General features: G+C 45.5%; 1 protein-coding gene across 3 annotated transcripts; it reads right to left on the bottom strand.

Moving 5' to 3' along the window:
• On the bottom strand, positions 1 to 26,780 carry UNC50 (unc-50 inner nuclear membrane RNA binding protein). 3 transcript variants are annotated; one of them, XM_088454108.1, is made up of 8 exons: positions 26,641 to 26,780; positions 25,495 to 25,540; positions 24,036 to 24,102; positions 21,351 to 21,662; positions 20,292 to 20,412; positions 7,660 to 7,799; positions 1,833 to 1,931; positions 1 to 242 (listed from the first exon to the last, which is right to left on the bottom strand). In XM_088454108.1, the coding sequence occupies exons 4-8, from the start codon at positions 21,628 to 21,630 to the stop codon at positions 106 to 108; spliced, it is 777 nt and encodes a 258-aa protein (XP_088310234.1). In that variant the 5' UTR covers positions 21,631 to 21,662; positions 24,036 to 24,102; positions 25,495 to 25,540; positions 26,641 to 26,780; the 3' UTR covers positions 1 to 105. The 3 variants fall into 3 exon arrangements, with proteins under 3 accessions (XP_088310234.1, XP_088310235.1, XP_088310236.1); XM_088454109.1 differs by lacking the exon at positions 26,641 to 26,780 and adding an exon at positions 26,477 to 26,611; XM_088454110.1 differs by lacking the exons at positions 24,036 to 24,102; positions 25,495 to 25,540.
• Positions 26,781 to 26,805: the final 25 nt, after the last annotated feature.

Below are 26,805 nucleotides of genomic sequence, written 5' to 3'. Positions count from 1 at the left end.
TTTCTTAAATCAGAGACTTTACCTATATTCTACAACAAAAAGTAATATTTACAATTTGTACAAAATCAACAATTGTTTAAACAATGCAGCCAGCAAAAAGTCCATTCAGTTTACTCTCTGCTTGTAGAAAGTGCAGAGCATTTCGGTGAAGTTCCAGCCAAAGGCCAATGACAAGACGTAGAGCAGTATCAATGCTGAAAACGGATAAAGTAATATCACTGTGTGTTTCAAAAATGGCAGAGCTAAAAAGAGGAAAAAGAAAAATATTGTTTAACACAAACACCATACCCATGCTTTTCACAAAAACACATTTCCTGTCTCGAGGAACACTTTATTCTTTTAACCGCAAGTACAGTACTATACGCTTATAAAATTATTGAAGTATCTGACTGAATATCATACAGAACATTCATAATAATCTAAAATAATACTTAAACTAGCTCTCATTTTCATATAAATTATAAAAGATGAAAACCAGGATAGCCTTATTTTTGTACGTTGTCGTCTTCAAAATTTATCCTGAAACACAACAGTTGCATTGATCATGGATATCTGCAAGTAATACACTTTGGGGCCCATTTATCATTGAATATTTGAGGTAAAATCTCCGAAAACACCAGTTTTTGGAGGTTTACCTCAAATTTCTCCTTCATCCACTAGGGAACACTGAAGTATTAAGGAGGGGCCGCAGCAGGTATCGCCGTTATCTCTCCATTCCCGCAGGTTTCTATGGGGGATGCGATGCTGCCAGATTTACCAATATCCGGAATGCGATGCATTCCCGATATTGGGCCCCTCAGCTAACGCCATCTGAAGATGGCATTAGCTGCTGTAGCCTATGGCTACACACCGCATAATTAGCCGTCAGCAGGTTCCTCTGGAATCCTCCGCAGGCAATGGCCGCCAGTCACCAGGACTGCACATGCACAGCAGCCCCGGCACTGGCCGCCAGCTCTCCAGAGACATTGCAGGTTCCTGCATATCCCGGAAGATACATCCGGCCGTTATGATCGCATTTTGCAATGTGATCATGGACGGTACTGACAAATTGCAAAAGCGTATCATTAATAAATTGACCCCTTTGTACCAGATTAAAGAGCCACCCTATTTAAACGCTGTAGAGGAGAAAGAGAGCAGAGCACATCCTTGAACATCAAAGCAGACCTTGTTAATCAGGAAATCATTGTTTGCTTGCCTTTCTCTCTCCTGATACTGCTCATATCCTTAACAAAAAAAAATACAGAGAGGGGGGTGTCCCCCAGCACACTAAATTGTACCTGCAGCAATAGATGAAAACTATATGGTAATAGTCAAAAGATATTTGTTGAATGCATTGACAAATACATGGTAAGCCATCAGGCCAACTTCACAGAAGCTCCCGTGCAGCTCAGTCGCACACAGATATACAAGTGTTACATAGCAAATGAAATCAGTGTAGTTCGGTGTGGTCGTGAAGCAGTTTTGCGACACTCATTTTCTGGCGAAAAAGAAACTCAGCGCAAGCCCAGTTGCGCCAAATATGGCTGTTTAGCGCGACTAGAGTAATAGTGTACTCGACACATCTGTAATGTATTTTTTTTAAATTATAAAATTACCCACTTTCACATATAACTTTTCCAATAAGACTTAAATAAGTGTTTCAATTCTGTATTAAGTACAGTAGATTAAACTAATGCATTCTCACGGAGCATCTAGTACTGAGGGAATTGTATACCTTTTCATGAATCCACTTCAAGAGGAGATTTGAGCCTTTCAAAATGGATAACCATTATTACCACTACCATGTTACAAAAAAAAAATTCAATGTTGTAGAATAAAAGAACAAAACTCACCGCTGTATCCAAGGAATGTAATATAAATGTAATAACCAATTGCAATCAACCAGAATGTGTTTCCAATAAAGTACCCAACGAACCAATTTGATGCGACCACTGTAAAAGACAAAATAAATTATTCCAAAACAAGGGCAGGTGACACCAAGGTACTGGTGACTAATAGCTATGGGGGTTGGGGAAACTAATATAAATGAATTTAATCAATTACTTTTAAGAATTAAATAGAAGTTAAACGATGACTTGACTTAATTTTACATGTACATATGTAGATACACTATATGGACTATAGTATTTGGCCACACCTGTTAATTATTTAATTTGTTTCAATCAGACCGGTTGCAACAGGTGTATAAAATCGAGCAACTAGCCATGCAGTCTTCATTAGCAAACATTTATGATACAAAATGGGTCATTCTGAAGAGCTCTGTGACTTCAAGTGTGGTTCTGTGATAGGATGCCACCATTGCAATAAGACGGTTCATGAAATTTCATCCCTGCTGGATATTCCATGGTCAACTGTAAGTGATATTATTAGAAAGGGGAAGCGTTCCATTGAGCCTCTGGCGGAGATGATCAGAACCCTCAAATCCATACATGGTCCCTTGCTCGGAGGCTTCTCCCATAAAATAAACTTATTCGCAGATGATATTTTACTGTGTTTACTCCACCCAGAAGAGTCCCTTCCAGCATTGCATGCCATCTTGGATCAATACGCAGCAGTGTCCTTTTACAAACTCAACACAGCAAAGACAGAAGCCCTCCCTCTTAACCTCCCAACTGTAATTTTGGAGAAACTACAGGAGACGTATAGATATACATGGAAATCTAGGTCCCTCAGATATCTGGGGGTGCATTTAGCTAGAGACCATGATCTTATTGAATGTAATTTTGGGCCCCTCTTGAAAGCTTATGAAACTTTAACAAAAGAATGGATGCTACATGTGGTGTCCTGGCTAGGAAGGATTGCGGCTGCAAAAATGGTGCTTCTCCCATTTATTTCGGACCATTACTAGACCCCTATCCAAATCCATATGTAACAAATTTTACCAAATACTCACTAAATATATTTGGAAGGGGAATCAACCCAGAATAGCGAGAAATACCCTCTCCCTCTCTAAGGAGACAGGCGGAGTGGCCTTCCCAGACTTGGAGAGATACCATTCAGCGTGTATACTTAGCCAGGCAAGGCACTGGTTCATAATAGACTCTCCCAAACCCTGGGTAATTATTGAAAGGGAACTTATGCGCCCCTTTCCCCTTCCTGATCTATTCTGGCTGCCCTCTTCTGAAATCTCCTTCAGACCGGGATTCTGTAAAGCAGTCCAGACTACAATAGTATGTTGGCATGCCTGTGTTTCCTTAGATGAAGAGATTTCCCTGCCTTCTCCTAATCTGTCTCTCCGATCAATAGCCAATTTGATCCCTGATATGCACTTAGGTTCCTGGGCGAGGGCGGGCCTCTCTTCTTTGGGGGATGTATTCGCGGGGGAGGATTTGGCTTCTTTTGTGTCCCTTCAGACGCAATTTGGTTTAACAAGGCAGGACTTTCATAAATATTTACAGCTGACATTGGTTGCACAGTCACCTCCCTTCTCCACTTAAAAAACCTGCCTTCCCATCGCTGCTGCTGACTCGCCTGCGATCCTCTAATCACAAAGGTGGTATATCTTGGTGGTATCAGTATCAGATGTTAAAAAAAAAAAAGGGAAACTTCCGTGTCAACTTAAATGGGAGAGGGATCTGGCTGTGAGCCTTTCTGATGAGGACTGGAATATTATTTTTCGTTCCAGTTTTACTATATCCAAATGTATCAACCATTCAGAAATGTATTACAAATTACTTCAGAGAGCATATTTTACTCCTGAAAGTATGCATAAGATCTGGCCCTCTGTCTCGCAATATTGCTGGAGAGGTTGTGGTTTGGTGGGAGACATCTTTCATATCTTTTGGTCCTGTCCTCTACTTCGCCCCTTGTGGAATGTGTTTTTTTTTATGATTAGTAAAATAGTTGGTGTAACTATTCAGGCGGAGCCTCTAGTTGCCTTATTCCACTTTTATCTTGGGGAATTATCACGTGGCGAGAGATATATTATGGGTCATGTGCTGATTGCTACAAAAGCTACAATTGCTCAGGGGTGGAAGACAGACTCTCTCCCCAACATCAGATTCATAGAAAACAAGATCCATAAGCATTTTGTTTTTGAAACAACGGGTGAGAAATACTCCTCCTCCGTCAATTCCATCCATATGAAATGGTTTAAATGGGGAGAATATAGGGAAAAACAAGGCCATTCCACCATTTATAGTGTTCCGGTTGTTCCCGGTGTTCTCTGTTCACCTCACGCAGATCCGGGGTAGTTCCATTAACTGATTATTTAGTATTTTGTCTATATGTGTTGTGAAGTGTTTTATAAAACATTTTTCTTGTCCTAAAATGTTTAAGTATCAATTATATGTACAAGGACCAAGATCGATTGATTTATATTGTGATATGCAATATGTCTGGCTTACCCTTTTTCCCTTCTTTTTCCTTCTGTATCCCCATTTCTTTGTATTAAACTTTCAATAAAAACTATTATAAAAAAAAAAAAAAAAGAAAGTGGAAGCGTTTAGGAACAACAAAACTCAGCCACGAAGCGGAAGACCACGTAAAATCACAGAGCGGGTTTAACGACTGCTAAGGAGCATGGTGCGTAAAAGTCGCTAACGCTCTGCTGATTTCATAGCTGAAGAGTTCTAAACTTCCACTGACATTAATGTAAGCACAAAAACTGTGCGGCGGGAGCTTAATGGACTGGGTTTCCATGGCTGAGCAGCTGTATGCAAGCCTCATATCAAGTCCAATGCCAAGCGTCTGATGGAGTGGTGTAAAGCACAACGACACTAGACTGTGGAACAGTGGAAATGTGCTCTGTTGAGTGACTAATCACTGGCAGTCAGATGAGCGAGTCTGGTTTGGCAGATGCCAGGAGAACGTTACCTGCCTGACTGCATTGTGCCATCTGTGAAGTTTGGTGGAGGAGGGATAATGGTATGGGGCTGTTTTTCAGGGTTTTGGCTACGCCTCTATCTCCAATGAAGGGCAATCTTGATGCTTCAGCATACAAAGACATATTGGACATTGCAATGCTTCCAACTTTGTGGCAACAGTTTGGGTAAGGCCCTTTTCTATTCCAACATAACTGTGCCTCAGTACACAAAGCAAGGACTATAAAGACCTGGTTTGATGAGTTTGGTGTGGAAGAACTTGACTGGCCTGCACAGAGCCCTGACCTCAACCTCATCGCACACCTTTAGGATGAACTGGAATGGAGATTGTGAGCCGGCCTTCTTGTCCAACATCAGTGCCTGACCTCATAAATGCTCTACAGAATGAATAGGCACAAATTCCCACAGAAATACTCCAAAATCTTGTGGAAAGCCTTCCTAGAAGAGTGGAAGCTGTTATAGCTGTAAAAGGGGGACTAACTCCTTATTAAAGTATATGTATTTGAATACAATGTCATTACAGTCCCTGTTGGTGTAATAGTCAAGCATACAAATACTTTTGTCCATATAGTGTATTTCGACTGAATCGCTGCACATCTATGAGGTCAAGGGAGCATGTTTTAGAAAAATATTTTTTAAGAAAGGTTTACTGGTCCATCCTTTAAATCAGCAAACTGGCTTATCATTCATATCACAATACTAAAGCTAATAGGCATTCCAGAAACAAGGTAGCTTATTGTCATGGACAGAAGCAATTTGTGAACAGTTATTCCCTCTTGAATTCTACTCCAAATCAAAAACACAAATGCCGACCTCACCCTCTTTGAACGGCTCTGTAAACATTGCCCCATGTCTAAGGGAATGGTCTCTCAAATTTACAATATCCTCGTTGATGCGGTTCTCCCCGCTAATAATCCCCATGAGTCCTCCTGGGAAGTAGACCTTGGCCCCCCACCTGATGCGGAGGCTTGGGACGACATGAGACTGACAATTGCTAAAATCTCTATCTCTACTCGCCTTAAAGAAACTTCTTATAAATTATACTACCGCTGGTATTATACCCCAGTACGGCTCTCACATATGTATCCCTCTGCTTCACCCCTCTGTTGGAGAAACTGTGGCCTTCGAGGTACCCTAGCCCATATCTGGTGGACCTGCCCAGTCCTCGAACCCTTTTGGACCTTGGTCCATACTCTTCTGAATAATATATTTGAGAACCCGATTGCGAAGGACCCATGGACCTTCCTTTTAAGTTTCCCCCCTCCTGATTTTAATAAGCGCTCTGTTAAATTGTAATCCCATATCTTAGTTACTGCCAGGAGTTTGATTGCTCGCAACTGGAAGAACCCTCTTCCACCATCCCTCTCTAAAGTTGCAAATCAGGCATAAGGCGGAGATGGAAAATATCACCTTCTATCTTCATTATAGAGGTCATATGTTCTCTCAAGTGTGGGCTCCATGGCTCTTATATGATGGCACTGCTTCACCTTTGGTCTCCACACTTGCTACCCATATATGATTCATGCGCATTGGATGGCTCTGCTCCCTCTGCTCTGGCCTCTAAGTGGCAAACTCCTCTAACTAGCTGAATACTTTTCCTGTTCTTCGAGCAGCACTTTCTTCTTCTAATGCTTTCTGTCCAATATCTGGTATTCTTAACTATATCTTATTTTCTTGGTAGTCCTGTTTCCCACCTCCCCCCCACCTACGCCTTTTCCCCCTCCCCTTCCACCAATCCCCTTATATGTTATGGTTTATTGCCAATAACTTTATTTAAAAAATAGCTCATTTGTAAGGCTTATTCTGTTTATGTCTTCCATATTTGTCTTTGTGAGCTTTCTAAATGAAAAAAAAAAAAAAACACAAATGCCACACACAGACACACCTCTGGGATTCCTGGCAGTCCCCCCCATGTCACCAAACTTAAGGCACATATCCACTACATGATTAAAATTAACAATAACGACATAGTTCATTAATTGGGCAGTAATTATGCCGGCAACGACCAGCAATGCGCTCTCCCGCTGGTCGTTGTCAGCATCTGTCGTCGCCTGAACATGCAGGCCAACCTGACGAGATCGTCGGGTTGTGCATGTTCGGGAATGAGGGAGGGTGTCTGCACTGAACGACATATCATTCAGTGTGGGCACATTATCCACTGCACAATATAAGGAATGATTGAACAATAACGATGTCGTTATAGTATATTCGTTCTTTCATCGTGTAGTGGATATGCACCTTAAGGTAAGCAAAAACTTTGTTCAAGACTAAACTAACTTCAGACTGAACCCACCAGTTTCGGATTCCCTTTATATCTTTCTGGAGTCCACTAATTGTGGTATTTCTACCCAGCTCCCAGGCATTGGCTTCAGCTACAATGCAAGCACTCACAGCAACTAAACTCCCAAAGTGTCAGCCCCTGTATATGACAGGCAGCACCTAATAAACACACATCTCTTTTTCATCCACCTTCAGCCAGCCTTCTGACGCAGTCTTCCAAAATATACTGCCTACAGCAGAGGTTTTAAGGATATCCATGCTTGAGCACAGGTGACTAAATTCGTACCTCAGTCAATTGGATTTAACCATCTGGACTCAAGCATGGATATTCTTAAAACCTGGACTGTAATGGCAGAGCATGGGAACCCATGGTCTACAGAAATCAGCTTCTGCAACTGGTCACTAAACTTCATTTACTACACCTTCTCCAGTGAAAGCTTTGTAGCTCCCTACAAATAGAATACCTTGTTATTCCTATGTAAGGCTAAGCTGCGATGTGCTATTAGGATGAGCAACAAAGCATGAAAAAGACAGACTTTCCTCTACAATTCCTTACATTTGATAAAAATCAACTGGATGAAGTGCAGGATGACCAGAAGTGGATAGAAGGCATTTAGATGGACATCAAATGCATAGCCCCATTCCACATCGTACTCTCTTCCTGGATGTTTTACCATGTACTTGTTAGAAATAAACCTGAAACACAAAACACAGTGTATAAATGTTAAATAACGATAGCTGAATGAAATCACATATAGGTACAAAGGATAATTCAAGGATCGGATTTCTTTACAGTGTACAATCCTGCAGGTTGGAATGGAATATCTACAATGTAATATAAAAACTGTGAAGATTATTAATAAAGTTGTTTCCTAGTGGCTGACATTATTTTGGGTTTTAGGACATTCGGCTCACCATAGACTGCATCCACAATCCTCAGTGTCCCGTGCAGACATCCATCTCAGTTTGCAGCATTAGTACATTGATTTACTGAGATACTGTTACTGCCCTGTACATACGGCCAAAGTACAATATGAAATATTTATATATATTTATAATTTATGCCATACTGCTGCATGTGGACACATGCGTGCATAACATTACAGAGAAGTGCATGGAATTGGGGGCTAAGACTATAGCATCTGCCGGGGTGAAAATTCTGCATCAGCTAATGGGAAGATCAAGTGATTACTTGATAAATATGGATGGATTAGGTGCATAAGAGTACCTAGTACTGCTTTAAGTGTACAAACAAGATTTCATTTATTGTGACAATTTGTACATTCCAGCGGCACTGTAGGGAAGCTTATTACTAGGTGCACTTTGTCCAGTGTAATAAAACACACCCAAAAAAGTGTCCCAAGTAATAAAGACAGACCCACATCCCCTCTCACTTGTGTTCAATTTAACAGCTTCAAGACTGCCACGTTTATCTGACCTGATTTTACAAAGTCAGGAATATATGTTAGATTTATACTACAAAGCCTCTATATGGCAATGTGTCTCCAGCTACATGTTATAATGAATCCATTAAGTGCTCCTAAAATTACTTCACATGAAACTGAACATACAAAGTGATCTTTCTCTTCCCAAACTTCACTGGGAATTTATGTAAAACAAAATAAATAATAATTTTGCCCAACTTGGCTGTATTTGATTTTTTTTCCTCTTTGTATCATATGCAACCAGAGGAATACACCTAAATGCATACGGCACTGGTCACTCTAATATGTCACATAACCATCACTGTTGTGTACAGGGATCCCATGTGTCTGCTTTTCTCAGCGAATGGACGGATTGCATGGAGGCTCTCCAGGCTAATATTCCATAGCCAATTTTTTCCCTCTTAATTGTTTGTTGGACCATGTAATTTAACTTATCAACAGTAACCTAACAATTTAATTTGTAACTACCTACATACTCCCCTAAACACTAAAGAATTCATATAAACACTTAATTGTTTAAGGAAAGGTGTAAATGCAAGCATTCACTATCCAACATCTACATAAAGCAAAAACACAACCCCCCCCCCCTTCCAAATACTAGTGGAGAAAAATAGATAAATAAATAGAAACATAAAGAGCAGTCTGCTCTCACAGCTAATAGGGAGAGAACTGCTGATCAGACAGCACGGCAAGACCCCCCATCCGGCGGCAAATGTAAATCCAGCAGCTCTCAGTCCCCCAGTGTATACCTACTCTGAGCAGCCACTGGGCAATTGAAAAGTTGCGATGTTCTACTGATAGCCAAATATATATATGAATGGTCGATACGTTTAAAAAAAACAAAAAACGATAATAATGTTGTGTTTATAAATAAAAAAGATTAAAAAAAAAAAAACTTACTTTTTTAAAATAAAATTGTGTTGGATAACTTATAAATATATGTTCTTAACCTAATTCAATCATAAAAAAGGACAATTCTGAGCTTTTTTTTTTTTTTTTAATTAATAGCCAGTTAAGTGGTTAAAGTTATTTTGTTTTTATACATGGTAGCACTAGCACCTTTAGCCGGGCGCAGCGCTCTGCCTGATTTTAAAGTGCTGAAATGCACCCTGCCCTTATGGAGGGTGTGGTAAGTTAACCGCTGGACGCATGGCCGGCGGTTCAAATCCCGACAGAGGCTGCCCGGCAAGGGTGAAAATCCTGATTGTCCTAAGGTAAGTATCGCTAACCTAGTTCCCTACCCTAACCCTCCATTAGGGGTGCCTAACCCTAACCTCCCCTCCAAGTGCCTAACCCTAATCCCCCCTCTAAGTGCCTAAACCTAACCTCCTCCTTCCCCGCTGCCTAAACCTAAGTCTCCCAGGGGGGGTGCCTAACCCTAACCTCCCCCCAGGGGTGCCTAACCCTAATGGTGCGTACACACTGGGCGATTAAAGTGGACGACTGAACGATAACGATATCGTTATCGTTCAGTCGTCCACTTTATCGTCCATTTTTAACACAAAAAAGATGAACGATGACGACGACGCGCGTTCCCGCGGGTCGTTCGTCATCCTCGTTCATCGGGCTGACATGCAGGCCAACCTGACGACCTCGTCAGGTTGCTGCATGTCAGGGAATGGGTGAGAGAGCCCGGCGCTGAACGATATCGCTAATGATATCGTTCAGCGGCTGTGCTCAATGTCATGAACGACATTGAGCACAGCCTGCCAGGGACACACTAGACGATATCGCTCAGGGAGCATATCGTCTAGTGTGTATGCACCTTAACCCTCCCTTCCCCTAGGCAAACCTTACCCCTCCCGGCGGGGTGCCTAACCCTAAGTCTCCCCGGGAGCCCTAAACCTAACCCTCCCATCCCCCCGCGGCATCCAGCTTACCTTCGTTCGGTATGCCGGGCGTCGGTCTTCCGGCGTCTGGTTAATGACAGGCGTCGAGTTTTCAAAGCCTTTCATTAATACCACGCTGGGATTACAGTGTTGGGAAGCCGGCGGTCGGGATTTAGACCGTCGGCTTCCGGACTACATCCCCTTATGGAGGTGCCCCGCTGTCCTCAGCAAGCGGAAAATACCCCACCACTGGCACTCACAACTGTGTGTGCGCGCCTGACCACCATCGCCCTGGCCCAAGGTGAGGAGGTCAAAAGCAAGCTATAGAGTGCATGTGTCTCCATTGGCCACTGGGCTGCAATGACAACAGAGAACAGTCTCCAGTGGCTGGCAGTGGTGATACCTCTTTTGCTATTGGCCTCAGCATGCTGACTCTGCCCTCCTCCTCCTGCTGGCTGCGTCTGCCCTTGGCGTGAGTGTGGCACGGTGTGAGCTGCTGCTGTTAATGACCACGGGAGACGGGCTGCGGCAGCACAGGCCTATACATCCCCAGGTGATCATCGATGAGACCTTAGTACAGGAAACGGAGAGCACCAGGTGAGGACTCACAAGCAGGAAGCATTGTGCCAGGGGATCACCTGATCCCATTAGGCTGGGTCTACTTATACAGCACCAGCATACTCTACACTGCACGTCTATTGGAGCCGTATGTTGTTTCTGGTGTAAATGAATGGATGATGGTTATTTATAGGACAGTCTTGCACTCTCCCAGAATGATGGGAACGGTGTGTGTCACAAGGCCACTCCTCCTCCACGCCCTTTTTTTTGAACACCTGCACCAAAGACACGTGCAGGAAAATGTGCCCTACAAAATGAAAAAGTACCCTCCTATGTAATCAGCACACTGTCGTAAAAAATTCTATAGTGAACAGTTAATATTCAGTATCTGCGAAGGGGGCAAGTGTCTAGCCGCAGAACTTATTTATAAGCAACGGTTACTGTGGTCACAGTGATTGGCTTTCATAGTTATCACATGGCCATGAACCATACTGATTGGTTCCTGGTTGATGCTTTGTGATTACATCTGTCTACTGTACTGACAGCAACAGTATGGCTGGACCTTGACGTGACATTTGTACAGTTTCCTCCCTATACTGTACCAACCCATACAACTGGTGCAGACTGATTTTACCAGGTTTTTTCCTATCACCATCACTTGTGTGCATAAAAAGGCAATACCGGTCTGCAGAGTTTGGGGCTTGTAAAATGACCCTTCCTTATTGAGTTTGACAGCAAACAAACAAATTGTGTCACTACAACTTGTTATGAACAGCTGCTGCAACAAGAACTATGTTTAGGCTGTGACTGGCAATACTTAGAGCTCTGGGCCAATATTATAGTAGATTTCAAGGGCAGAAACAAATTCTAAATCAATAAAATGTGGAAGTACGGCTTAGATACAGTGTTGCTATTTAATGCTTTGACTAGCTTTAAGTAGGAGACTGGTACAATTAAAAATGCAACCAAGTTTCAGGAGGCATGAAAATGAACCTTAATGTGTATGCAACTTGAGAGCTTTCATTTCTACAGCTTGGAACAATATAGAAACATTAATACGTTAAACCTGCCTTACATCATCTGTCATTGAGAACACCATGTATAATAAATATAAATAGACAATTACCCTTGATATAAAGAGGCTGTACAAAGACATTTAGGGTCTGATGTTCATGGAGCGGAGCAATTTTTAGCTAATGCTCATGTGTGAACAAACCTAAAACAAGAGATATGGTAAGAACTTACCTTTGTTATCTCTGTTTCTACGAAGTCCATAGGGTCCACAGGGTTGACCTTGGGGTATAGGTTGGGAACCAAATCCGGGCACCACGCAGTTAAAGCTTTTAGCTCCCAGGATGCACTTGGGTCCACTCTCCCTATAACCCCACCCCCCAGCCAGAGGCACCTCAGTTTGTAAGTAGCCAAAGGCCGGAGGAGGAGAGAAAAAGAGAGAGAAAACTGGAACACTCTAGAACCATACTCACAGAAAAGGAGACGGGAAACCGGTGACCAGTAACACAGCCCATATGAAGCCAGGTGCGTCAGGGCGGGCGCCCTGTGGACCCTATGGACTTCGTAGAAACAGAGATAACAAAGGTAAGTTCTTACCATATCTCTTGTTTTCTACTTCAGGGTCCATAGGGGGTCCACAGGGTTGACCTTGGGGATGTCCCAAAGCAGTTCAACCAAGGGTGGGGACGCTCCTGTGCTGAGAGGAGAATCCGTCGCCAAAAAGGAAGCATCCTGAGAGGCAAAGGAAACCAATGCCTAGAACCTTAAAAAAAGGTTTGGACAGAAGACCACGTGGACACCTAGTAAGGCAAAACAGCCGAGGCGCCACAACGAGCCGCCCACGAGGGTTACATGACCCGAGAAAAAACAAGCCTCAACGACAGAAATGCCTACCTATGGGTAGGCCCCTGAGGAAGACATACGAGGCCATCCAGCCAACATTTCATTATAGGCCGGCCATCGTTTCCTGTGAAAACCAGAAACCGCAGACCACCAATAAGGAGTCCGATTACCATAAGGAACTTGAACGGATCATATAAAGCCAAAGAGGCCGGACCACAGTCAATGAGGCCACACCAGCCGAGAAGACTGGGGACTGAATGGCCGTACCATAAGTTCCAGAATAATATGGAACCTAAAAACCACTCTAAGAAGAAATACAGGGCGAGAGCAACTCACACCCTGACATGATGCCCTCCAGAAGAGGGAGCCACATGAGAACGCTCCCAATTCAGACACTCTCCTGGTTGATTTAAACACCCTGAGAGAGAGAGAGCTTAAACAATAGACCATGTAATGGCTATCACAACCAGCAGTTCCATTGACTGTCCCCGGACGGAACAAAGAACCACTACTAACTCCCCAGGAGTCCCTAGGGAGGACAAGTGGAGGCATAATCCAGAAAACACTCCAAAGGATGAACTGGATACCAGAGCGGAGCAATTCCATATCTTAACCATACCGACAGTGTAGAGATCCGCACTGTCAGGAAGGCCAGGCCAAGGGTGAAACCCAAGCCAGCCGGAAGGAATGCCAGAATATCTGAAAATCCTGGACACCGGAGGATCGTATCGACAGGTACGATACCATAAGAATTATGTGTGCCACCGTCCGTGGCAGATCCCAGCAAAGTCTGGCCTATCTGCTCTAAACATCTCAATGAAGACAGAGCCAGGGAAGCCCTAGGACCACAGTAGGGGCGCAGTCAAAGACAAACGATCCAGGTCCAGGGAAAAACAAGGACCCTGAGACAACAGGTCCAGATAGTGAAGCAGTAGGAACGGAGTATCGATGAGGAGACTCCGAAAATCTCAGTACCAGTGATGTCTGGGACGAACTGGAGCCCCCAGAAGGAAAGCCCCTCCGTCTCGAATTAAACTTCCGAAGACCTCGAGGAAGAAGGGAGACCGGAGGACACAGGTACACAAAGTGGAAGGACCACTTCACTGACAAAGAGTCACTGAAGGTAGCTTCAGTACTCCTGGAGCTGGACTGTAACACCGGTAATGTGTGATCAAGTCAGAAGGCCATGAGGATCAATCCCCTCAGGGAGGCCCCCTCTGCTCACCAGGAGTTGAAACCTCTCTTGGAGAAGAGACTAGTCCCCGGGATGCACGTCGCAACAGCTGAGGAAGCCCGCTTCCCAATGGAGAGCTCCGGGAATAAACACTGCAGAGTTGGCCAGGAGAAGACCCTTGGACTATGCCAGAATGGATGACATACCTGACATTGCCACCCAACTACCAGTGTTGCCTAGATGGAAGTCACTGTTGTGACACTGTCGGACTGAACCTATTCAGGTTTACCGTGACATATGGGTTAGGCCAGAGTGAAGGTCCAAGACAGCCTAAAGTATCAACAAGTTAAGTGGCAGGACAGAAACGACAGACGTCCAACTGCCCCGAAACGAATGCGGACCAGACACTGTCTGTAGTAAAGAACACCCTGGACGAGATGGCCATAGCCACCCGGACAGAGACCAACTCGCCTCTGGAGAAAGTATCATCGTTCGAACATCGATCCGATGGGAAAAACTCGATCCATCTGGAGGGGAGTCAATTATGGCAAGGTCTGGAATGGAACTGAGCACATTCCACCCTACCAAAAGGTAGACACTCTGGTAGACCGCGCATCACAAAGAGTAATGACATATGTCGAATGCGTAGATATCCGCACACTCCAAGTTGAAGAGTGGAGATCTTGTCTTACGCCAGAAAAATTCTCAGAGTCTGAGAATCCAGCAGTGCTCCCAGATGAAGAAAACCCTGTGAGGGATGTAGGGAGGACTTTTTCTCCGTTGACTAATTATCTGTGCCGAGAAGAAGCCACGGTTATCCTGACCTGGCGGTAAAGTACCTTGGTGATCCTGCTAAAAGCAGGAGACCGTCCAGAGAAAGGAGCATTCGGATACCCTGAACAGGTGAACTGTCAGAAAATCCATAAGGCTGGTAAACCCCGGTGGAGTTGAGGACAGTCCCAAAAGGCAGAGCCCGAAACTTACAAGTGTTGCTGTGGCACAGCAAACCTGAACCCCTGCTGATGAGATGGCTCTGTACGTACCCGTAGGTACGTATCCTGAATACTCAGATATACCCTAAAATCCCCAGGTTCCAAACGTCGGATGATGGAGCATGGACGATTCCACCTGAGTCCAGGCACCGTTGGAATCTGATTCAGGGATTTGAGACAGAGTATAGGCAAATGAGGACCAGTCGGTCACCGCCCCAGAAAGAAAGTAGAACAACCAGTCCCTCACTGAGATAGTGAGGTTGGCCGAAATAGCTCTGCTTACCACAAAGACTGTATAGCTTTCTGGGATTGTAAGGCCCTGATCAGGTCTGAAGAAGGGCCCATGTAACAATGCCTGTGAGGAGGCTGCCTGAGCAATGAGAGTACCTCACTCTGGAAATTCCCCAGATGTAGACCTGACCCGTCAGGCTGAGGGTATATCCTCAGGTGTAGAAACAGGGTCGTCCGGAAGTCCAGGACTGCTCGGTACTGGATATGGTGGCCCCCATGGAGGCCGACAGCCTAGGAAAAAACAGGCCTTTAGGCTGACCCTGAGGACAAAAAGACTTAACAGAGTTAGTCCGAATGTAGTGGGAGTAGCTAAAGACGGTATCTCCCCATTAGTGATACTGCCAATGATGCAACGATCTTGTCAAGGTCAGGACCAAACAAGATCTTCCCCATGGAAGGAGTGTGCACCTCTGCTTTCCCATAACGCAGCCATAGGGTACTGCGGCGGATACAGACGCCGCCGAAACCCTGAAAGTTAGAAGACCGGCATCCCATGAGGTAATCCCACATATGACCACTGCATATTTTATGTGAGCGGCAAAAGATATTTGAACCTCAGGACGTGTTGGAGGGGAAAAACGTCACAAAAGCATCACCATGCGATGGCCATGGTAGGACGGGCAACAGGCCCTGAAAACGAGTACATTGATTTCAGGCAAAGTTACCACCTACGGATCCGTAAAATCCGTCCAGGCCGGGATGGGAGGCGTATTAATGCCTGTAACCCGATGATTAACATACAAATCCATCCCAGAAGGGGATTTCCATTACTTGTGAGGACCCTCAGGGAATGGGAAACAGGAGGCCTTTGTGACTCCTCGTATCTGGCGACAGCCAGACTCCCGCTATGAGATCCACCCGCTGGGCAGAAAACGGGAGATGTATGATACAGGTGCAGGATCGACATTCTCTATATCCAGAATGAACCTGGCTACCAGCCCCAAAGCAGGGATAATAATACTTGAAATCGGCTCCCCCCATGTGAGAGGGAAAGAGCCGAATATACCATCCAGTTCACGGCAGAGCCACTGGTCAGTAACCACAGGGCATATATCACGCCAATTAGTATTTCTATAAAACAACATCCACCAGGGTGGCCGTTGTGGTAATCCCTGCAAGGGGAATGACAGACCGATGTGGTATCGGAGGTAATTCATGTACTGTGAAAAACCCCGGCGGGGAGCGACAGTCTGTTGCACAGGGGTAAATTGCAAGAAATTGCGAGATACCCCGAGTTCAAAAGGGCAGTATGGTGAAGTAACTCCAAGCGAGTGACGACAATGGGGCCCGCCCGGCGATCCTCAAAGGAGAGGATCCTGAGAAATAAACCGCCCTTTAAGGGGGTCGTGCAAGGGGCCCCGCACCAGATGGTGCCGCATACATAAACCTTTCTGAGTTAAAATCCTCCGCACTAATTTCTGCAGGCTATGACTTGCAGGATCGCAATAATGGGTGCAGTATCGTGTGCAATCTCCTGGTCAGATATATCTGACTATCTTGACGGAAATATTAAGCAGCGCCATACCGGTCCTGACTGACGCTAAGATTAGCTGCAGGGACCCATTATCAGCGTATGCAACTCACAGTTCCATCTAAAATATGGCAACGTGCAGCACGCAACAGTATGTGACAAACCTCACAGATATTAACAAATATATATATGTGAGGTCTCAGAACCACCCCAGGTACACCTGTATTAGGGCAGATAAAGAAAAGGGATAGATATACACTGACAGGTGAGAGAAAAAGCAGACAGTCAGCACTAGCAAAAGTCACATACAATGCAGACATATATATATATACATACATTTGCATGACATATAATATACTGCACAATGTCGCTACATTCAACTGCCCAGATTCAGTGTCTGGGAAGGCTATAGCGCTGTGTACACTCACCCAAATGGCCAGGTACGCAGGGGGACTGGGCTCACTGACATCCTAAGAGTTCTGCAGCACCACAGAGAGAAAATGGCCACTGGAGACCTCAGAAGAAGCGTGGCCCGCGGAGGAAGCAGCTCAGCGACGCCAGACTGTAGTATTGAAAGGCGCGCTGAGCTGAGGGGAGGAGCCGCTAGACAGGGAAGGCTTCCTCCCCTGGCTAGCAATTAACCCCCCGGGATGCCGGCTCCCGCTGCCGCTATAATCCCTGGTGGGCTAGTGGACACGCGGGGTATGCCTCCATGGAGGGGGAGCCCGCCGCCACCGCTAGCGCCTCCGGTCTGTCCCCAGAGACCGGAGGCATAAGGCTGCATATTCACACGTGGATCACCGCAAGCGGTGACCACGCGACTTACCTGTCCCCGTCGATCCGGCAGCAGCCCAGGGATTCCTCCAGAGCCCGGCTAGTACAGACTCTGGGGTCCCGCTGCGATCCCCAGATCTGTACTGGCGTCGCAGCGCCGGCGGGGTGTAGGAGCGGCAGCTTAGACGTCCATTGGACAGTCTGATGCTGCCGCTCTGAAGAGTAGTAAAAAATAATAAAATAAAACTCTTTTAAGCTTAGGGGCTGCTAAGCAGCCCCCCTGCAGTAACGGTGACCCGACTCCGGCCGGGCACCAACTTAAACTGAGGTGCCTCTGGCTGGGGGGTGGGGTTATAGGGAGAGTGGACCCAAGTGCATCCTGGGAGCTAAAAGCTTTAACTGCGTGGTGCCCGGATTTGGTTCCCAACCTATACCCCAAGGTCAACCCTGTGGACCCCCTATGGACCCTGAAGTAGAAATATTAGCACTGCACATGTACCACGATGGGGTGCTTCCAGAGCTGCAGTAGTGATTCAGGCACCTGCAGGAAGAACGGTATAGGCAATGTTACTGGGCGGTGACAAAAATAGGTGCACGCAGAAACAGCGTGTTATGGGAGTGTCAAGGGCATGACGCTGAAGGAGGCCATACTCAGACAGAGAAACTGCACCCATAGGGCAGGTACAAGTTTCCTAGCTGCGACCAATGTTTGTATCTTTATGCACTAGAGGAAAAGCCGAATCTATAGACTCTGCAAGTGGGTGCCTCAGTCCTTGCACATCATACACACAGAGTTACACCAGGAAGTGGCTTGTAGCGGCCATAGGGTGAGGCTGCAGACGCGACAGCTGCAAAAGACAATAAAGCAATTGCGTCTCAGAATCTAACCCTTGGTAACCTTCCTTCCATGTACAATAATGACTAATGGCTGATATCAATTCTCTCCATGTTATTTACAATGTGAATATTCACAACGCTACAGATTGAAGGCATTATCTAATTTAGGACACACCTCTCCCAAAAATGAAGTCAGCGCTGACGCCACAAGTCAGTGCTGGGACAGTCAGCGCTGAGGACAATGCTGCACAACATCATAAGTCAGCGCTGGGGACAATGCTGCACGACGCCATAAGTCAGCGCTGGGGATAATGTTGCACGACGCCATAAGTCAGTGCTGGGGATAATGTTGCACGACGCCATAAGTCAGCGCTGGGGATAATGTTGCACGACGCCATAAGTTAGTGCTGGGGATAATGTTGCACGACGCCATAAGTCAGCGCTGGGAACAATGCTGCACGACGCCATAAAATGCTATATTTGTTATGTTTTTGCTATACAATATTATGTTTTTTATTCATGTAATTTTTTCACATATATTTTAACCCTTTTCCAACACTTATTAATTATTCTCAAACATCTATACTTTCACTTCATTGTCACCCTTTTTACAGTTTTCGTGTGATGCCCTGGGCTGGATGATTTTTGGGGTGCCCTGCGCCCCAGACATGAACCCCTTAGTGTTAGGGACTGATAGTAACAGAGAAGCCGTGACGTGGCCTAGCAGCTTCCCATGGATTTGCAAATGCATGCAACTAATATCTCTGAATTTCTATCACCATATAGTGTTCATATATTGTTGCAGGTACAATTCAGTGTGCTGAGGAAAAATAGGGGGTTAACCCCCCCCTTTTTTTCTATACTGATCCCTGCCCATAGTGCCAGTATATGTGGGAGATGTATCCTGGGTGTCCCCGTGTACCAGCACAGCAGTTGTCTTCACACCCTGTACTGTTACCCACACAGTTTCCTATTATAATGACCCTATTCACTGCAGGAGATGCCTATACCCGGTATTGATCGTGAGTATCTTCCACTCTAACTATAGCATTCCCGCTAGCCTGGGCACAGCCCAAAATTATGGAAAGGGGGCATGTCACACGACAATGCCCCCTCTCCAAGAGGCCACACCTCTTTTAGGGTGCACTCAGGTGTGCCCTCCTAGGTAATAAGCACCCTGTCCTAAAAAATTCCTAGAGTGAACACTACATAAGTCCTCACTGGGGACAATACTGCATGACACCATAAGTCAGCGCTGGGGACAATACTGCACACAGATATACAAGTGCCGCATATCAATTAAATCAGTGCAGACTCGAGAAGCAGTTTGTAGAATCCATTTGCGACTCAGATGCATTTTCAGGTGAAAAAGACACTCAGTGCCATGTCAGACGGGACCTGGCACGCAGAGATGGGCTGTTTGGTGTGACTACAGCAATAGTGTATCAGAACACAGCTATAAGTCAGTGCTATGGAGGATGCTGCATGATGCCTTAAATCAGTGCTATGGAGGATGCTGTGGGAGGACAAGAGCTGCGAAGATACCAGAAGTTATAGATAATTCAGCAGCTGTTTATTACATGTGCTACAGGCATCAAATCAGGTGCTGAAACTACTGTCATGTCCTGTCATATTTGGGATGTAGCGCACTTGCAACTTACACAGATGCACTTGCACAATAGCAAAGTGTCCGTGGAAATTAAAAAGTTAGCAAATCTAAATAGAAGAAAACATACACAAAAGATGGGAGCATGCTGCAGGACATTTAGAAATTTGCAGAATACCATCTTTTTGACGGAGTTTTAATCAAGACTATAAATATTTGCCATGTAACCTTACTATAATCTATTCAACTAAATCCTTTTGTCTTGTTACTTTCAGCACGTACTGAATTAGTCTTCCTACACCGTTTCTTACGTGTAATTTGCAGTATTTAAACAATGCATTAAGTGAATAAACATACCACATTAATGTTGAAATCAGCAGCCCAACACCAACACAGTCAATAAACACAACCCAAAGAAGCAGTTTCAATATTTCAAAAAAGCCCATATTCAGGACGAATCCAAACGTTAGTGTTGACACTATGAAGAAAGACAAACACATAGATTGTGTGAACAGTCTATTCACAAATTCATGTTCCTTCATTCTTTTCCCAAATGCTAATGACACATTTATACTCAAGTAAGTAATCCTCAGCAGACCGTGTTACTAAATTACTCGTGTGTACCACCAAAGACCATATCTAATTGTAATGTATAACTGTGCAATACAAGACCTAATACAATCATTTATCATGGAATAGAAGACATATAGCGTTCCCGCTAGGCTGTTTTAGCGGGGCGCGGCGCCCTGCCCTCCTTCTGGAGGGCAAAAGCGCCCTGCCCTAACAGCCTGCGGGAGCCGTTCTCACCCACGGGACGCAGTGTCCCGCGGGTGGACAGACATGCGGTGACCCGGTAACCACCGGAGAATAGACGCCGGGCGCATGCGCCCGGCGTCTATTCTCCCTTTCTGCAGCGCTTGGGGGCTGCCCGGTATGTCCGTAAGCGCCGGGCACGCCCCCAAGTATGACGAAAAGGGGACGCGTCTTATAGACACACCCCCTTTTCGTAACCACGCCCCCTTTTCAGACGCGCGCGCACAACATTGCCCTCTCTGGCTCCGGCGCCCTGCCTGCCGCCGGAGCTAGAGGGAACACTAGACATATGCAGTCCTCACAATCCTAAAAGTGATAATGAACGTACGGATACAGGGGGGAATTCAATTAAGGGTGAATACATTCGCCCGGCTGCATCTGTGCGGCAGCCACTGCACTTTACAGCAGCGGGACCTCGCAGATAAGTGTTCGCCACACCATAGGATAGTGAGCACTCATGAGCTAATCAGGCATTCACCGGCCGGACGAAGGGCGCGAGACGGGCTGCCAATTAAATACCATAGCAACGGCAATTCGCACCCTTCGTCTGCAATTGAATTCCCCCCATAATGTGTCTATTCTGTGTATCCCAGCACAACATACCACAAAGCCATATACTCAGCAGCACCAGGAACGCTGGATCATCTCTTGCCCACTGGTCTTTGGTTTGTTTTCTATACTGGAAGTTTCGGTATACTTTCTGTGGTGAAGTGAAAAGATAGAGCATCTGCCAGAGGGCAAACTCAAAGTCCATATGTCTGAAGTGGACAAGTCTCCGCAGGTACTTATAGCGTTTGGCACCAGCTGTGTGCCTGGCTGCATCCATAGAGCTTATTGTGCCGTTGCCCTGAGTCCGAGAATTGACTGCTGTGGTGGGCAGCATCTTGTGGGAAGATGGGTGTCCTTACATATATCCTGCATGCAGAAAACAGAAACAAACTGTCACAATAAACTAATGACTAATATACAGGGAGAAGTATTGTGGAAATAAAGAGGATGTTTTCACTTCATTATATATTATTTGCCAGACCTTAATTCAGAGGTTGCCAAACTCTGTCCTCAAGGTAACCTAATGGTCCAGGTTTAAACAATAACTATGCTTGGGCACAGGGCGTAACTAGAACTTTGTGGGCCCCATAGCAAAATCTTGAAAGCATCCCACCCACTCCCAATGGCACAGAGGTTAAAAAAAACAACACACAGTTGCCCCCACAAGAAAAAAAAACACATTAGCCCCCACATGAAAAAACATAGCCAGTGCTGCAGGACTGTACTTCTCTACACCTCTACTTCCCTCTATAGTGCACTCACTCACCATCCTCACAGCACAAATGGCTGTATTTGCACTGTGCCCTTATTATATGTAATATTCACTTTCTATTACATATACTAAGGACACAGTACATATACAGCCATTTGTAACATTGTTTAATTGTTGTGCAGTCATTTGAAACAGTTGCTAAGTGTAACAGAATATATTCCGACTGGAACGCAGACAGTAAAGCCGCCCATACACGGTGCAATATGCACCTTGCGACGTGGCGGGGAATGCGACGGCCAACATATCGGGTGGTCCCCACACACGGTGCGATCAGGTGGCCGACCGCCCGATATGCTAGCACCCCCCTCGCATAGCGCTGCATGGGATCGCATATCGCATCCCCAGATCAACTGAACCTGCAGTAAGATCTGGAGGTGCGATGTACGACCCCACAGGTGCACGCACTATCCGATATGTTGCCCATACACACTACGATATAGCAGCGATATCGTACCAATCCGTCAGATCGGCTGCTTTATCGCACCATGTATGGGCATAAGAGATAAGATATGAATTAACACTGATATATACTGACATTTGTAATTACTGCAACACACAATCTAATTCTTTGTTTTATTGAACATACAATCGCGGACACAGATTTTATAGTAAAAACTAAAAATATTTCACCATTTCTCTGGAATTATTCATTTTATATAGAAACAATAAAAGTTATATTTTATGAGTACTTATGTGAATTGTTCGCCATACCACTATCTTTTACTACTTATATTTGAAGTCTAGTTACAGTGGGTAGCACCTCTCCAATACTTGATTAATAAGGAAAATATAAATTATCATTGGAGGGTATGTCACAAACTAGTGCGGTTGCTTCCCTCATTCATCACATCCTCACAGCACCACATACTTCCCCTTTCACAGCCACCTCACAGCACCCGTCATCACAGCACAGCACCTCCCCCCCACAGCACAGAAAAACCTCTCCCCTCATAGCCCCTCTCAGCACAGCCCTAGTCATCACAGCCCCTCACAGCACAGAAAAACCTCTCCCCTCACAGCCCATCCCCTCACAGTACAGCCCTCTTCATCATAAGCCCCTCACAGTACAGTCCCCCCACCTCACATCTCAGCTCCCCCCCCTCAGCACAGCCCCTCTCCACTCCACGCTAGCAACAGCAAACTTACCTGTCAGCTCTGCACAGCGGGGGACTGGCGGTGGCAGCGGCGGAGTGACAGCAGCGCCATCCTTGTGACTCCTGTACAGCAGGGGACTGCGGCAACAGCGGGGGATAGCAGCGGCTGTGCCATCCTTAGTGTGGTTCATGTACAGCAGGGGACTGGCGACGGTTGCTGGGGATTGGCGGCGGCAGAGCCAATGTTCTTAGTGGCTGAGTATCCGGAGTAACGGGCGGGCTGACACTGCTGGCAGGTGACTCCCGGTGGCCCAATCCATGCGTGACTGAGAGCAGGGCGAGCGGCGGGCCCTGGAGGCAACCCGGGCCAGATAGCAGACACACCCCTTGCACCCTCGATTATTACCCCACTGCTTTTTGCACCCAAGATAGTTACTCCACTGCTTGGGCACAGGAGAACCTCAGTCTTTTGATTTAACCATCTGTGCTCAATCATGGATATAGTTAAAACCTGAACCATTAGGGTGCCTTGAGGTCCAAGTTTGGGATCCTCTACCTTAACCTGTTAATAGGTCAGTGCAACTAACTACCTGCTCAGATCAGTGGTGTAACTATAATGGGTGCAGACAGACTGTGAAGGCGGCACTGAGAGTCTTTAATGCGGGGAAAAATAAAGTGCTTTTATTCTTTGACGTTTTCGGAGAGATAGTCTCCTTCTTCAGGACACCTACAGGTACATATATATCTCCCCAAGGTAGGCACCGGAGCAAGATATTTGCATTTCAATTTCTGGAGTGCCGGACGACTTGCTTCTAGCTATATATAATATGTACACACACACACACACACACACCTATTGAAAAGGTAACTTACTTGTAACCAGTATGTTGAACAAATTCTCGCAAGGCCTTAGAGGAAGGTCATGTAGAGTAGCTTTTATCTGTTTAGCAAAAAAAATGTAATACACAAGAGGCAATGACCAAATGCTTGATATTTTGCACATTGCTGTCAGGTCATTGTCAGAAATATGCAGTCAGTGTTCTGATGACTATACCCTTCCAAAAAGTGCTTCATGCTTTAAAACTATAGCTAATACCAAGTTGCTCTGCCAGAATGTATACACATCATGTGACAAATGTATAAAAAGACAAAATGTTTCAAGTCTTAATGATGTTGCTCCCTATGCTTAAAAGCAGTGTTTCTGAATTTACTTGGCACAAATTAGCAGAAAAACTAAAATTATGAAGAAATAAGCTGATTATTATGGCATGAACTGTGGTGGCTGTCAGGCTTCAGATATACAGCAACATCTGATCAGTGTGTATATGCACTTAGGCCCTGATTCAGAGGCTCTGAATCAGGGCGGGCGCTTGTTTTTTTAGTTGTTGCCTCTTGGCCGCTCGCATAACTGTGAGTTACCACCCACAGCTATAGCGGGCGGCCAGGTGATGGTCACGATGGTCAAGACCATCGCGACCATCGGGCTTGCGATGAGACCCTTGCGGTAGGGTCTCGTTGCCGCAAGCCCCAGTGGACTTCCTGCTCTAATACAGCAGGAAGTCCACCTACTGACATCACTCGTGATGTCAGTAGGGCCGTCCACAAACGGAACGCCTCCTTATGCCCAGCCAACCCCCTGCCCCGCCTTCCAAACGGGCGAGCTGTCGTTCAACATCCGCCCCTTTTGGATGCGAGTGCCTGAGCAAGTGCTTTTTGCGCTCGCTCCGGAGCTCACACACGCCGCGCGTGCGCACTGCCTAACAGTCGACCCGCTTGCGAGCGGGTCTGAATCAGGCCCTTAGACCAGAAGTCAGACAATGTCAGCATATGGTGTAACATGGTAAATGTTTGTCACGCCATGACTTGCAGGTCAATCTACTTAGCCATGAGGGGTGCGAGTGGCTGGTGCAATGGTGTGGAAACCCCAGCAATGGCACCTCATCGGACCCCTCTCCAGGCCTGATCTTGCTCCAGATTCACAGATTTTTGTACGCAGCCCCACAAAAATCAGCGAGTCCAAAGCTACTGTAAGTGTGGCATATAGCATTTACTCACAGGGCGAATTGAACTTGAATCAACCCCATGTGTATAAAGAACACTTTTAGTGTCATTTTATAGACATCCAATGCAATGAGGCACTGAAATGAAGGTAAAACAGCTGCTAATAAAAGCAAAATCACAAATATCCGGCCTACTCTATACTTCTCCATGTGCGCAACTCTAAATTTATATTGCAGAAACTAATTAAATGCATTTGATTGGTATTTATTAAATAAAACAAGGGTTAAAATGACAAAAATAACAATATAGCCATGTTGTAGTATATCTTTACCTTATATGCAGCTATGTGTTTCATGTGCCAGCTCTCTATCACTAACCTGTAATAACAATACAAGAGGATGAGACAGGGGCTTACCAGGATACAACGCTGGGATGTCACAGAGCCGGGAAACAGATGAATGACTCCCCTCACTGTGCCACACTGAGACATCCTGCAGCAGCTGCACACACTGATGTCATGTACATACACAGCAGGCATGACACACACATAACTGCAGCGTCATGGTACATACACAACAGCAGAACCCTTGTGGCGCCATATAAATAAAGAATAATAATAATAGTAATAATACAGCACACACAACTGCAACAGATACAGCACAGATGTAGTCACAGTGTGTATGTGAGTAGATAGATACTTGCCTACTTTTGAAAAAGCTTTTCAGGGAGACTGTGAAAGCAGCACCTATGAGCGTGGCGGTAAAGTGGGCGTGTACTGCTACATCTGAGAGGCGTGTCATAAATATGATTTACATCAACATGTAAACAAGCCCCAGAGCAATTAGTAAGATCTATTTGTTGATGAAAACCCACTGATACTTTTCAGAAAATGCATGTAGCCATAGGGATCATTGGGGGTGATTCAATTGTTTTTTACAGCGTGATTATTAATGAGCGCCCAGCGTTGCAATTCAATTTAATTGCTCCGTCGGGCGTCTTAATAAATAAGCCGCAGGCAAAAGAATTGAATCACCCCCATTGTGCCTTATAAACAATGCAGGGAATACTAATAATCACATTTGAATGTATATAGCTCTGCTTTTTATATATGGAACAGCTACATAATGGGGGTAAGGTGCAATCAGGGAGATTGCCAGACTCTTCAGGGAATCAGGGAGATTGCTACTATTTCAGGAAGTCTCCCTGACAATGAGGGAGAGTTGGCAAGGAAGGAAGGAAGGAAGGATAGATAGATAGATAGATAGATAGATAGATAGATAGATAGATAGATAGATAGATAGATAGATAGATACCATTACTGCAGCCCTGTGCCACATGCCCGATCATAGGACAGGAACTTGTCATGGAGTTGACATGTAGTGACACAGCCCCCTCCCCCTTCGCAGCTCCTGCACACCGTCACCCCCGCTGCTCACAGACAGTAAGTTGTGCTGGGTAGGGCTGGGGGACATCTCACCTGAGCGGCAGCTCCCGCAGCTGTGGCCCCGCCCGGAACACGTAGCGCCCGGTGACAGCAGCAGCAGCAGCACAGCGATGAGCAGGACACGGAAGTCTCTGGACGCCGCGCAGGCGCTGTTGGGAAATGTAGTTTGTTGTCTTCCTACGTCTGTCGCTATGAGGT

This window comes from Taudactylus pleione, unplaced genomic scaffold (assembly GCF_031769625.1).
Source record: "Taudactylus pleione unplaced genomic scaffold, aTauple2 ptg000609l, whole genome shotgun sequence".
Classification (NCBI taxonomy): Eukaryota; Metazoa; Chordata; class Amphibia; order Anura; family Myobatrachidae; genus Taudactylus; species Taudactylus pleione.
This window is presented reverse-complemented; position numbering and strand designations above follow the sequence as displayed.